The sequence below is a fragment of the Centropristis striata genome, chromosome 15 (genome assembly GCF_030273125.1).
Source record: "Centropristis striata isolate RG_2023a ecotype Rhode Island chromosome 15, C.striata_1.0, whole genome shotgun sequence".
Taxonomy (NCBI): domain Eukaryota; kingdom Metazoa; phylum Chordata; class Actinopteri; order Perciformes; family Serranidae; genus Centropristis; species Centropristis striata.
This window is the reverse complement of record NC_081531.1, coordinates 7,290,064-7,304,593: the sequence shown is the minus strand read 5'-3', so window position 1 is coordinate 7,304,593 and position 14,530 is coordinate 7,290,064. Positions and strand designations below refer to the sequence as shown.

The following is a 14,530-nucleotide window of genomic DNA, read 5'->3' as shown; positions in this document are numbered from 1 at the left end:
AGCCGCTAGCATCAGTTAGCCGCTAGCATCAGTTAGCCGCTAGTATCAGTTAGCCGCTAGCATCAGTTAGCCGCTAGCATCAGTTAGCCGCTAGCTTTCGCTAATGACCGAATTTCACAGCTTTTCCGCATTTCACAACAAAGAAATAAGAGTTAGCAGAACTATTGTCCCTTGTTGTGAACCCCAACTTAAAGATATAAGTAACAACAACTCACCAACTTGGTTTTGAGCAGACAACTGGCTTCCTTTGTTGTGCTAACTTACATTATTGCCCTAAATATCAATAATTTATATTTCCAAGTTTTACCAACTTAAATCACTGTTTTAGGCCAAAAAATACAAGTTGGCTTTTTTGCAGTGCGGTGAGCTGCTGATCATATCTTCATACGTTTCCAAACAGTGCTGTCTCAGAAACACATCATAACATGTCATAATATATACAGTCCAAGCTCTGGTGAAAAATGGGCAGTATAGATTTTTTTTTTTTAATCTTGCTGAAGGATAAGAAGCAGTGAAAAAATGGTGAATCTATTACCCAGAGGCAGACAGAGACAGTACCAGAAACCAATTCTTTGTAAACTCTACAGTCTGCTGAGATCAAAGCAAACGCGTTCAACATGCTGCCATTTGCCGGTCCACATCCGCGGAGGGCCTGGCAGAGGTTCACAGGACCCTAATCCTGCTCCGGTGCCTGGGAGCAGGACTACGTACACAGTGGGAGGGGGCAAGGTGTGACAGAGCTCCTGGTCAGGCAGATTCACACTGCAGCTGGAGGATGTGAACCTCCCCGAAGACTCCATAGTGAGTGAAAAGTTAGCAAAACCACGGTAGTCCCCCTGTGTTACATGATGCACACTCTGGGATGCAGTATTTAGACAGCTGCAGTCTCGTCAGTGAAAGATAAAAGGATGTAATCCAAAATTTATATTTCTAAAATAAGCATTTGCAAGGTACATTAAGCCTGACAGTTGCCCTATGGATTTACTATATTTATAATAGCAGATGATCATGTGGAAGGATAAATCAGGGATATTTTCTTTTTCCCTGTTCATGTGATATTCTGTTAAGGTACAGTGGTTCTCCAAACACCACTTCTTCCTCAGCCGTTGGGAATAATAATGCCATTTCCATTCCATTTTTCTCCCTCTTCAAACCATTAGTCCAACCCAACCGCATGTTTACGTTTCATTTTGTAAAGGAAGTCACTTCAACATGATAGCTTTTTAGTTTTGATAGCTAGTTTAGATTTTCAGCTTTTAAATCCTTGAAAAAGTTGAGGAAAAAAAAGCCAAAAGTGTTATTAGAATTTACATTACACTTTTACTCTCCTCAAGAAGTGTCTAGAATACTGCCAATCACTAGCTTTTTGAAATAAATTGTGGGTTAAAGTAAGTTTGTCCAACAAAATAATCATAACTCAATGCTTAGGGTAGCTTATCATAAAGACTGGTAGAACAACAGGAAGTCGCTGTGCACATAGATAGATTTTACACTTAAATGTTTGTATATTAAGTAGTGGTCGACCGATTCTGTTTTTTTAAGGCCAATGCCGATACCGATTATTTTGACATCAGTCTTAACCGATCCCCGATATGTGCTGCCGATTTTTTTGGGCCGATTCTTGAAGCCGATATTACCTTTTCTCCCTTCATTTACATGATAAAAATGACAGAATGATAACAAATGTTACACAAGTCTCAATTTAAACAAAAAAAGAAACTAACAAAGAAATTAACAAAACAAACAAAACATATTAACAGTTGGATATCAAACAATGTGTATGTTGTTCTAGGCCTGGAGGTGGTGGCGCCTCAGATGATCCACATATTTGATGTGTTTTTCTTTTTTCCGGTATCAGCAGCAGCTCACCAGTGAATGGCAGATGTTGCACCGAGCCTTGCCTGCTGTTGGCTCAGTGAAATGGGCTAATTGATTGGTGAACGCACGCACGTATTGGCCGATGCCGATACAAGTAAAAAATGCAAATATCAGGCTGATATATCAGCTGCTCGATATATCGGTCGACCTCTAATATTAACGTCCCTGTACAGTGGATACTACAGTTTCCCAGTTTTAATCCTGTGTTAATTTTTAATTGTTCCTGTGTTAATTGTTCATATATATCTTGATAAAATTGGTATTTTTACTTCAAAATCCCCTTCCTTTTCTCTTCCTGTAAAAGTTTCCAGTTTCAAATGTTTGCTGACTCATGTTGCACTTGGCGGTTTACGAAGATGAATCCAATGAAATGAGACGAGCACTTCAGCATTTTTGGGTCGCGGCATTAAGGGTAGAGAGATGGGAAGCTTTGTTTGTTTGGATATCTTTGGTCAACAACACATTTGTTCGTACAATCTGAGGTTACGATACGTAATCAATGTTTCATTACCTAAACAATGTGGCTGGGAGCTCTGGGCTGCTGCTGCTATGGAGGCACTGTTCGTCTGCGTGTGCTGCTTACACTGCAGTGACATTAAGCCGGTTACAAGTCCACAAATTTTCCGTTTCACCTCTCCCTCGTCATCCTCCTTATCTAACAACAGGTGAGGGAGGTGTGTGTGTGTGTGTGTGTGTGTGGCGCCATAACAGTCCTCTATGTCCGTATCGTGCAAAACTCTAAGACTGCACGCTTTTTAGAGGCCTAATTAAATGTGAGGGATTTTATTAAAACGCTGCTCAAATATTCAGTTTCCAAAGGAAAATACGTCACAGTACAGAAGCTAAAGAAGCTCTAACATCCGTCCATCTCACAGGGACTTGAACCTTTTTGTTACCTACACTGTAAAAAATGTATGTAGAAATTACAGGAAAACACTGTCAAATTACTTCAAAAATAGGGCGTAAAATTAAAAGTTGTATATCACCGTAGTAGACACTTTTAATTACCGTAAATCAAAGAATAGCACAACACTTTTACTTTTACTGTCATAAACTGTAGGAAACACACAGTTTTGCTGTAAAAATACAACATTTTCATGTAAAATGAAAAGAGAAATGCCATGATGTTACACAATTACCCTAAAAATAATGGGAATATTCAGTCTACATTACAGTTTTTGCTGATATTTACAAGTTTAGATTAGAAAACCCAATCACTGTATTTTTTACGGTGAAGTTCTGGCAACCACAGCTGCCGGCATTTTATCATAAATAAAACAGATTATTTTTTACAGTGTATGGTAGGGCTGGGCGATATGGACCAAAAGTCATATCCTTATATATTCAGGCTGAATATCGAAATACGATATATATCCCAATATTTTTATCACAAAGTAAGAGCAAATGTTAAGTCAAAGCCAAATATGACATGTCACAAGTAGTTTTATTGAAACCGTTTATTTAAGTGAACATAAATACTGTATAGCAACATCCATAAAGTGCACATTTAAATAAGATATCTGAAATAAAAACAGCCGATGAAATAAAATAGGCCAAACTTATTCTGAAACCAATATATTTATATGAGAAAAGAATAACGAACATTACAAAAGAACTAAATATGACAAACCCTAGTAAGGGCAGCATTTATACATAAAGAAAGAAACATTTTTTTAACTATATCGATATATGCAATATGGTCTAATCCATATCACATTTAGAAATATATCGATATGTTTTTTATATCATTATATCGCCCAGCCCTAGTCTGTGGACACATCATATTTAGTGTTTTTATTGGTGTATTTAACAGGCACAGTGTACATGAATAAACAACAGATGCATTTTAATATCAGTGTTGTATTTGTGTTGTTAAACAGTGTTACTATTGAGCCGTATGCGGTGGTGATTGTCAGCTTGTTGATGGTGTTTTACATGCTGCGCTGTGGTGATTCCCTGTCTTCAAAGGCCAGACGGTCAATAAGTTCTGTCCCGTTGAAACAAAAAGTAAACTCAGCTTCCACCACAGTGCATATCAAATTCTTAGTAATGTTTGCTCTTTTAGTTTCACAGGGATTTCCCTAAACCACATCAAACGGCCAAATCTTATCTGCCGTTGTTGATCTTGGCCCAAAATCGTGGCTCCTTTGCAGGATTTGGATATGAACAGGGGCATGTTGTGAAGCCCGTCGGGGGGATTGGACAGTGGAACGGTCTGGCTTACTAAATTCCTGAGTCGGCCTGAAATATGCCAGGCTTGACATCAGCGGTGGAAAGGAAGACAGCGGACAAAAAGGAGTTTGGGCTATTTCTGGCTCGGCATGTCAACTTTTCTGCTTGATGAGTTCGGCAGAGGCCTCTGAGCAGCTTTTACTGTGTTGGCCGAGTGAAGCAGCTGATTGGCTCCAGTGGCACAGACTTACTGTAACGCTACCTATACATCAGAAGAGTTTTAAAAGATTTGGAAAAGACTAAAAAACTTTCAGCTCACACCTGCTCACATCTAAAGACAAGTGTTTAGAGTTTTTAGTCTCACACTGAGATTTTAGACAGACTGTCAATCTTGCAGGGAAACTATTTACAAGACTACAACTAGATTCTTTTATCATTTTTCCAATTGCGGCCCCTCAAGACGATATTTTTTGTGGGCCCCACCTTGATATGAAAGTTTAATGTGAGTTTTATATGAATGGCACGTTACCGTGTTGTGTGTGGAAGGTCCCTTTATTTACTTGTTTTTGGTAATTTTGTCTTTTTTGGTAATTTTGTGTCTTTTTTTAGTAATTTTGTGTATTTTTTGGTCATTTTGTGTCTTTTTTGTGTCTTTTTTTAAAGTAATTTAGTGATTTTTCAGTTACTTTGTGTCTTTTTTTAGTAATTTTGTGTATTTTTTGGTCATTTTGTCTTTTTTAAGTAATTTAGTTTTTTTCTGTCATTTTGTGTATTTTTTTTTTTAGTAATTTTGTGTCTTTTTTTGGTCATTTTGATACTGCCTCCAGTGGCCCCCAGGTAATTTGAGTTTGAGACCCCTGTACTAAAGACTTTCAGTTTCTAGTCTGGGACTGTGGAAACCTTTTGGTTTAAGCCCAGCATAAGTTGTAGCTACTGAACCAGTGGAGGGAACATGTCACTGTGCAGCTGTGTATGATACATTAAGGATGAGCTACAGGCCTTTTTCCCATCAGTTTGGTATATCGAGCTGCTTACATTAATTCACTTTGCTCGCATGAAGCCTGAGACAAACTGCACAAAGTTTGAAATCTGACCCTTCCAAGTCCCATCCTTATTATTAGTGTACATCCAGCGGTCAAATTCCTCATATGGATAAAATAGGTTATTTTAACTTCTTCATTATTATTGTTATGGATACAATTATTGTAGTTGAGGTTGGGGTATCAGTAGTAATAGAAAGCAACATTTCCCAAAGCAGCAGAAAGTTTGAAACGTTAAAGTAAACATACTTGTGAGATGAGGAATTCTAAAGACGTGCCCAATAACATCATTACATGCATGATAACAAGTTGTAGTGAGCCGCAGCATCGAATCTACCAGACATCAATTAATGTATGTGTCATGAGTCAGGGAGGCCTGGCAACAAATCAGCAGTGAATATTGTCTCAACAGAACAACTGACACAGTGAACATTTAATCCCCACACTAAAAGTCTAACGACACAGCCAGCTCTGTGAGGGAGCATCATTAATTTTGGAAGTATTGGATACATAACGTCATAACAATGCATCCTGCAGGAGACATAAATGTGTGCAGCAAATGTTGTGACCTTGCATCAACAGTTGAGATATTTCACTTAACCCTCCTGTCAAATTGACCCATTTCAAAAGAAAAAAAATCATGATGAAACCCCAGGGCCCCAGGAAAAATGGGGATCCTTTTAACAATAAACAATAAACTTCTTCTGCTTGGCTTAATAAGTGAAATCATATATAACATATAAAACATATAAAATGAAAGTGGTTGATTTCACATATTTGCAACACCCTAAACAGACGAGGTGTCTCATGTTAATTTATCACTACATAACAAGAAAAATTTTAATTTAATTGTGATTTTTTTTTTTATACATCATGTCAAACCATTGTATTTTATATGTAGGTCTTTCCAATATACATTTAAAACGTGTTGTTAATTGAACTATGATCAGTGAGCGGTAAAGAGCACCATAGCACTAAATATTGATTGAAATGGTGAGTAATGGAGTAAATTATTAAATATAAACAATGTGTATTTGGATTTTTTAGTTTCTGACATTTTTGGATAATTAAACATGCCCCGGGTCAAATTTACCCACAAACAATATTGCTGTTCCTGAGAAACAAACATAACAGGAGGCTTAAAATAATCACAAATGTTACTGTATTGGAACCATGAACATCTGAAAAGAAAAGGGGACCACCAAAGTGGTGAGATTCATGTGAATATATATCCCAAATCTAATGGTAATCTATCCGGTAGTTGTAGAGATATTTCAGTCTGAACCAATAGCTAGAATTTCATTCCACCTCTTCAAACAGCAGTTTCAGGAGTATTTGTGAGGATGATTTATGCAAGGAGAAGTACATTTCAGAATGGGAAAAGAGTAAATGTTTATTAAGAATATGAAAAATCTCACGCAGTGCACCAAAAATGTCAACAAGAGACCGTTTAGCTCATGCAATGTAAGTTTTTTTGGCCTGTATGAGTTCCAGCTTTTCCAAACAACTGTAGGAAGTGAGTTTCAGCAGTTCTGTCCTCCCTGCAACCTTAATGAGCACACATGCTCACAGTGGTCATACATGTGTAGCCTAATTGGCCACATAAAAAAACATGTCATCGGCATAACGGTTAAAATGTTTCAAGAAAAAAAATGTTATGACTGCCCAGAGGTTTGCTTGGCTCAAGTCCTCGCAGACACACCCAGTCTTCTCTGTTACTCACACACTGCTGCACAATCCGACACAAATAATAGGCCGAATGTAGGCCAAACAGTGGAAACAAGTGGAACAGAATAACACGGTCCAAATACCAAATTCCTCATTAGACAAACGACGTGTCGTGCTGACCATGTGGTTTTATGCCAGTGTCAATAACACATTAACTTGTGGTATAGATGGCCAGCTACAATCAGTCCAAATGGATTATATTAGACAGCCAGCTGGAGGAAGCAATGGAAGAAAATGGCTGATAATAATTAAAATCAAAGCCATCTAATCAGCCATTGCCGTAAGGACATCAGTCCGTCAAGCTAAAGACCATAGTAGTCACTTATTAGCTTCTTATAAATGATGCATGGAAACTTGAACTTTTCGCTCAGCACCAGTTGTCTCCGGTTTCCAAACCTGTATTGTGTTTCAAAGGGCCTGAATCACATTTTCCACTTACTTAAATGATAATTGACTTCTCATGACATCTGTCTTTCTTTCTTCCTTTCTTTCTACCGAATCAAGTTTAGAAATTTTGTTGGACTGGCTTCCAAAGAGCCCATGATGGTTTCATTTGGAAAGTCACAGATAAGTGTTTGATATGGCAAATCATTCATTCATTCATTCTTTTTCATTTGTCTCTCCAGAAAATTAAGTGTTAAAGAGCACATTGTTTCCATTTTGCATGAAAAATGCTTCGCTGCAGAATTAACCATATGCTCGTTAGCGAGGAAATGATGTGTTGTGATGGACGTGAGCTGCCAAGTAAAGCAGAGTCCATCTCTTGCTCCGCCTACTTAATAAGATCACCCTCACATGATCAGATCATTATCCTATATCTATTTATTTCCCCAACCATTACCTTGGCTGACCGTCTAACATTTACATCTGTAATTTCATTTTTATGCTCAAATCTAATGACGATTTATTTGACCTTTGACCCAAAAAATGCACTCACACACTTTTAAATACATTTATAACTAATTCATTAGAAAATGTTTATTCACTGAAAACAAAATATAAAAGCTGAAAGAAGACGACATTATAGTTACTGCACTCTGGTTTTGCATTACTATTATAAGCTTTTACAGCAAAATAATGTATTTAAAAGTGTTTAACAACTCTTTTTAAAGATTTATGTGTTTTAGACTGAATATTAAAAAGTAATGTTATATTTTAGTCTTAATATAATTGTATCTCATACTTTTACGTAATCAGTATCTAGATATAGAATCATTTCCCTATCAAATAACAGACCATTATCCTATATCTATTTATTTTCCTAACCATGGCCTTGGCTGACCGTCTAACATTTACATCTGTAATGAAATTTTTATGCTCACATCTAATAATCTAATTAATTAGAAAATGTTTATTCACTGAAAGAAGACAACAACATTATAGTTACTGCACTCTGGTTTTGCATTACTATTAGAAGCTTTAACAGCAAAATAATGTATTTAAAAGTGTTTAACAACTCTTTTTTTTTTTTTTACAGATTTATGTGTTTTAGACTGAATAGTATAAAGTAATGTTATATTTTTTAGTCTTAATATAATTGTATCTCATAGGGTTGTCAAAAGTATCGATACTAAAAAAAGTATTGATACTAAAACGTTGTATCCGGATACAATACTAATTTTCCAATGTATTGAGTATCTGAAGCTTGTTATCATAGTTACAGTTTCTTTTTGCACAACTGTTTTTTTATTATAAATATTTAACCTGTGTTTCTGTTCATTTTTATATGTTGCATTTTTCTTGTTGATAAAAATATTTCTGTTAAATTTTGGGGTCTTTGTTTTTATCCTTGTGGTATCGAGTATTGAATATTTTCCTGAGTATCGGTATCGAGTTGAAAATTTTAGTATTGTGACAAACGTAATCAGTATCTAGATAATAATTTCCCTATCCAATAACAGATCATTGTCCTATATCTATTTATTTAATTACCCTGCCCTTGGCTGACCGTCCAACATTTACATCTGCATGCCTCTAATTAGCTTCAATGCTATCCATCCAGTATTTACAGGTTCTGGCTATAAGCGGTTTCATACTGTACCATCAGACGGTGGATGGTTCTCATTTTCTGTATGGCAGGCGCTTTGAAGTTTGACAAGTTTCTCTTAAAACTAGACAGGCTTCTCCGCTCCTCTCAGCAGACTGTCCTGCCTGTGAACCCTGTCAGGACCACCTCAGCAGGGTGGAGGCAGGAGTCAAGGCCAGGCTCCTTTTTACAAGCTGTCATGTGTTTGGTGTCTGGTGTAACTGTCCATCAGACAGCCAGCAAACACACAATCAGTACACATGTCAGGTGCCACTGGCTGCAACCATTAGTCAACTAATTGTCAATCAACAGAATAGTAATTGCCTAATATTTGATTATTTGTTAAGGTAATTTCTCATGCAAAAAGAGCAGAGTTATGGAGATTAAATTCTGTTTTATATCACATTGAATTGAATAAAGTCTTAAACACAACATTTAAAGACCACTAGGGACTTTGAGAACCAGGGTGTAGCAATTTCACAAAATTTTGTGATTTTTCACGATTTTCTGACATTTTATAAAAACAAAAGCACTTTAAAACATTATTTAAAAAAACAATTTATTCTCCTTGGCATTCAGTTGCAGCTTGGAATCCTTGGCTTTTTTACTTTTTATTCTTTTATTTCTTTTTTTTTAACTCTAAGTCTGTTTTTTGGTTGAGTTTTTATTACTATTTCATTGCATTATTGTTGTTTTCATTGTTTTTATTTATTACTATATTTGTGAATGATTTTTATTGTATTTTAATAACTGTACAGCACTTTGGTCAACTGAGGTTGTTTTTAAATGTGCTCTATAAATAAACTTTGACTTGACTTGACAAAAAATCAATAAAATAAAAACAAAAAAAAATCATTAGCTGCAGCCCTAATAAATAACCCTTGCTTGTAAAGTGCAAAGCGACAAGAGAAAATGATCAAGGACACCTTTTATGACTGCATGTCCAACTGAAAAAGCATGAACGTGTCCTCAACTCTTTAACCATGTGAATCTCTGGAGAGCACGGAGAGGCCCTGCTCGACCTTTGACCCCGCCATCACCGTGCCCGGGCGGAGTGGTCACGTTAAGCAGAGCGCTGAGTCGTCCGGTGATTTTGGCCTTGGCTATCGGAAGAAGCAGAAAGGCTCCCATTTAGATAAATTTATGGCTCCAGTGTCGGGGCCGGGAGAGCTGTGCAGATCTCAAGTCTGTTATCTGTTAGAGAGGAAAATCTCTGACATACTTGGGTGGACGCCTGCTGCGCACTTCCACTCCACAGATCTTGAGGGTAGTCTCACAGGATGCACAAATATTTTCTGAATGCTGTAAGTTGGAATGATTTACAAACAACTGCAGCTGTCTCTTTAATGGAGCAGGCTGCTTTAAGGTGGAGGGCTACAAATGAGATCAATGGAGAACAAGTCCAAATAGAGCTGGGGCGTCTCACTCACTGGACCCTTCAGTACACACTGTAATAAATCAAATAGAGACTAAGACTATCTTGAATTCGAGACCCTGTGTAGTGGTTAGCACTGACACCTCACAGCAAGAGGGTCACTTGTTTGAATCCGGCTCTTCTGTGTGGAGTTTGCATGTTCTCCCCGTGTCAGCATGGGTTCTCTCCGGGTCCACTTAGGTTAAATTGGTGACTCTAAATTGCCCGTAGGTGTCAATGTAAGTGTGAATGATTGTCTGTCTCTATGTGTCTGCCCTGCGACCTATCCAGGGTGTAGGCCTGTCAAGATAATTACTATATAGAGTTATTGTTGGATAAATAAAATGGGCACAGTAGGTTTTTTTCTGGACTTGATATATTGTCGTTAACATGCATGTTTATTTACACTAGTGCAGTGTAGGAAGTATCTATTCGTTAGCATGCTAATCATGAGATAGCACATTGCGCAGTATGCTGCACTAAAAGTACATTAACATGAACCCAATTAGCTGATACACTATCTGCTTAGCATGCTAATCGCGAATAACAGAATCTGCACATTACATGCAGACCACTACAACGTCTACAACTCCATAAAACACTTACTTTTCATAAGGTACCACACCATCCAGCACATACACATTGAACATTGATATTTGCTGGAAACTATTTGAATATTATTGGAAAATCGAACCTTGTAGCACACTTTAAAACTCCTAAAGATAGGTAGGCTAAATAGACTTACAGATAAGATGAGTCAGGGTGTAAATCCAGAGTGAATTGTGTTACTGACCAGGTGTAGGCCTATCACACAATGGGGCGGAGCTCCACTAAAAGGCGTCCGATTGGAAACAGTGCAATGCCGCAACACACCCGTAAATAATGATATTATGAAAAATGTATGAAAAAAATCTTCAATATCAAGGATGCACACCTTCGTGCCATGCACAAGCCACATACGAAATCTTAGGTCATTGAGATATGCCGTAGACACACACACACACACACACACACACACACACACACACACAATATCTATGATAGGTTACAGCCCCAAAGACCTGAGTTGGGTTCAGGGAATGATGAATGACTTCTTGTCTTTCTCTTTGTTCCTCACAGTGACAGACACCATGTCTCCAGCTCCATCCCGGTGCCGAGCAAGTCTCAGCTGGGCGTGTCTGCCGCCTCGGAGATCGGCTTCCCCTCCCACACCAGCTCCCCAGACCGAGGCCTGAGGAAAAGGGCGAGTTCGGAGACGGATAAGTACAAGCCGACTCCTCCGCCCAGCTACAACACAGCTATGGGTGAGCAGCAGCCCTCGGCCGGCCTGGCCCCGCCCTCGCCTTCACCCAAACACCTGTCCTCCTCCCTCGACGCCGGCATGGCCTCACTTAACCTTTCCAAGACTACGGAGCCCAACAAGGAGGAGGAGCAGAAGGAAGAGAAGGAGGAGACAGAGGTAGAGGTGGAGGTGGAGAGACGCAGAAGCATTGAGGTTGAACAAGATGAAGAAGAAGAGATGGAGGAGAAAGCGCCCAGTAGCACAGTTGAACCCGACCCAACAACAGTGCAGGACGCTGGGGAGGAAACTGTGGCGGCTAGTCTGCACACAGGGGCCATGAACGGCTCTCTGGTAGCAGGACAGGCTCCTGCTGGCCTGGCCCCAGAGCTGCGCTGCTCTGTGGAGCAAGCGGAGGAGATCATGGGCACGGAGGCCACAGGTTTAGGCCTGGGGCTGGGCTTAGGGTTGGGGCTAGGGCTAGCAGACGAGGCCCGTATGGGAGACTACCGCTGCATCCCCGTGGACCACGCCGTGGCTGTGGAGTGTGATGAACAGGTGCTGGGAGAGCTGGATGTGGCAGGACTTGAGGAGTTCTCCAGGCGCATCTATGCACTAAACGAGAACATGTCCAGCTTCCGCAGACCGCGCAAGAACTCCGATAAGTGAGGAGCTGAGGAGAAGAGGGTGGCATGAAAAAGTTGCACAGGGGGTTTGGACAAACACAAGGCAGGGACACGAGGACAAGAGTGGGTCCCCACTCCCTTATCGCAGAATCAAATATCATACGAGCTATTCTGGAATAACGACCAATTTGCACTTATTGTGAACATTTCCATAGTAATCTTTTGAGTAAGTACAGCTGCAGGGACAGTTCACCCCAATATCTAAATACCTATTTTTCCTCTTACCTTTAGTGCTTTTTAATCAGTTTAGATTGTTTTGGTGTGAGTTGGAGACCTCGGCCGACGAGATGTCTGCTTTCTCTCTAATATAATGTGACTACATGACTTGTGGTGCTCAAAGTGCCAAACAAATACATATGAAAAGCTTGACAGCCATGTCTTTACAAGAGATTATGACCTGGTTACTCAAAATAAGAGCAGTTTCATGTAGGAACTATACTATAGATGAGGGATGGGCAACTTAAATGCTGCAGGGGGCCATAATTTTTCATGGACACTACCACAGGGCCACATATAGGACCGTGCACTTAACCAGAAATGATGAAACTGCAATTTTAAATATGTTTACAGTGCAGTAACTTAACATATTTCATGCTCAAATGCATGTATAACAGTATAAATAGGAATACAAAAGGTTTGGAGCAAATAAAAAATAACCACTTACTGTGATTTCTTTTTTTTCAGTGCAAGAACAGCAGACTAACATTAATTGCAAGAAGTAATTTTGTGCATTTTTACACTGCACTTTTAAGATTTCATGCTCAAATGCATGTAGTTGTACTGAGGGCCACTTCAAGTGAGGGTGCGGGCCGTCTGCAGCCCCCGGGCCTCCAGTTGCCCATCCCTGATATAAATGAAATAGTTCTACATGAAACTGCTCACAACAAAGTCAAAGTGACCGCTTATTATTTCTGGTAAAGGACATTGCTGATTTTTTTAGTGCTCACTTAAGCACACTCTCTCTTATATTGGCAAGAAGACAGACATCTATGCAGCTGATATCTCCAACACTCACACCACAAAAATCTAGACTCATAAATGGCTCTTCAGGTAAGAGGAAAAATATCTTTTATTTCATTTTGGGGAGAGCTGTCCCTTTTAAAAGTGCAAGTACTGGGACAGTAAGCTTCACTTTCATATTTCAATCCAACTGCAATATGTTTTTTTTTAAATGGATGGAACAATTAATCATTATTCAAACATTTTTATTCATAAAATATATAATATTTGCTCAGCATTACCAATTTCCACCATGAATTAGTGCCAGTTTTTGTATTCTGTAATTCCATAACAGGGGACCATTAATGTAGAACGACAAGAAACAATGTGCATAACTCCCACTTCCAATCCATACTGCAGTAACAGCTTTTTTTATGCAGTTAAGAGACAAAAATCTGACTAAAATCAGTGTATAAAGATGTTTCAGTAGTGCAGCTTCTTTTGGACATTTTATTAATTATATAATCAAAAAAAAACAGACACACATCTGAAATGGTTGCAACGAGAAATATTAGTAACACTTTCTATGATGTCTATGTCTGTAATGCATTATAATGAATCATAATCTGCTTATAATTACACTTATAAGCACTCATAAATATGTGAAATGCTTTATAGCAGTAATTGTAACACATTAGAAAGGATTTGATACTGAATTAAAAGTATCATAGTGTCATAATACTGTATTATTGCTGGTCACTTACTGACATTGTTTTTGCAAGGACAATATTGTATTATAATTATCATAGTTTTAATATATTTTAATATTTTTGCAATGCATTATAGTCACTGTTATAATGCATTATAATGTGATTATAGGGTCGAGGTAGCGGAGGCTAATCTTAAACCTATAATATGTTTATGATGGAGTTTATAGCAAAACCAGTCAGTGAGTGAGCAGCAGTTATGAAATACTACGACACATTATGGAATGCCTTATAATGTGCTAGATTTATTGTTGTAGATAATTATGAGTATTTATGATGCTTAACTATAATTATACAGTTCTATAAGGAGATTATAACACATTCTCACCCTGTTAAAATAATCGCCTAAGTTGTTTTTTTCAAGTTTTGCAGGAAACACAAAAAAATTCACCAAAAGTGTAACATATGACATTTATTGATCATTTCACTCAAAAATGATGTAACAAAGGATGGCTATTGGAATAGTAATAACACTGTGTGTAAATTATGTAACTTAAGAGAAATAAATGACTTAGGCAATTTTTTGAACATGCCTTTGTGATTTAAGCAAGATATGGTAACACTTTATTTTGAAAGTGTCTACACTGTAAAACTCAACTTG

The 14,530-nt window shown here is 38.2% G+C and overlaps 1 protein-coding gene across 1 annotated transcript in view; it reads left to right on the top strand.

Annotated features, from left to right (window-relative positions):
- uvrag (UV radiation resistance associated gene) overlaps nt 1-14,139 on the top strand; it is a 144,625-nt gene extending 130,486 nt beyond the window's left edge. The window contains exon 15 of the mRNA XM_059352327.1: nt 11,378-14,139. Within this exon, the coding sequence (XP_059208310.1) occupies nt 11,378-12,206 (829 nt within the window). The 3' untranslated portion in view covers nt 12,207-14,139. The remainder of the gene's footprint in view (nt 1-11,377) is intronic.
- The last annotated feature ends 391 nt before the right edge of the window (nt 14,140-14,530 follow it).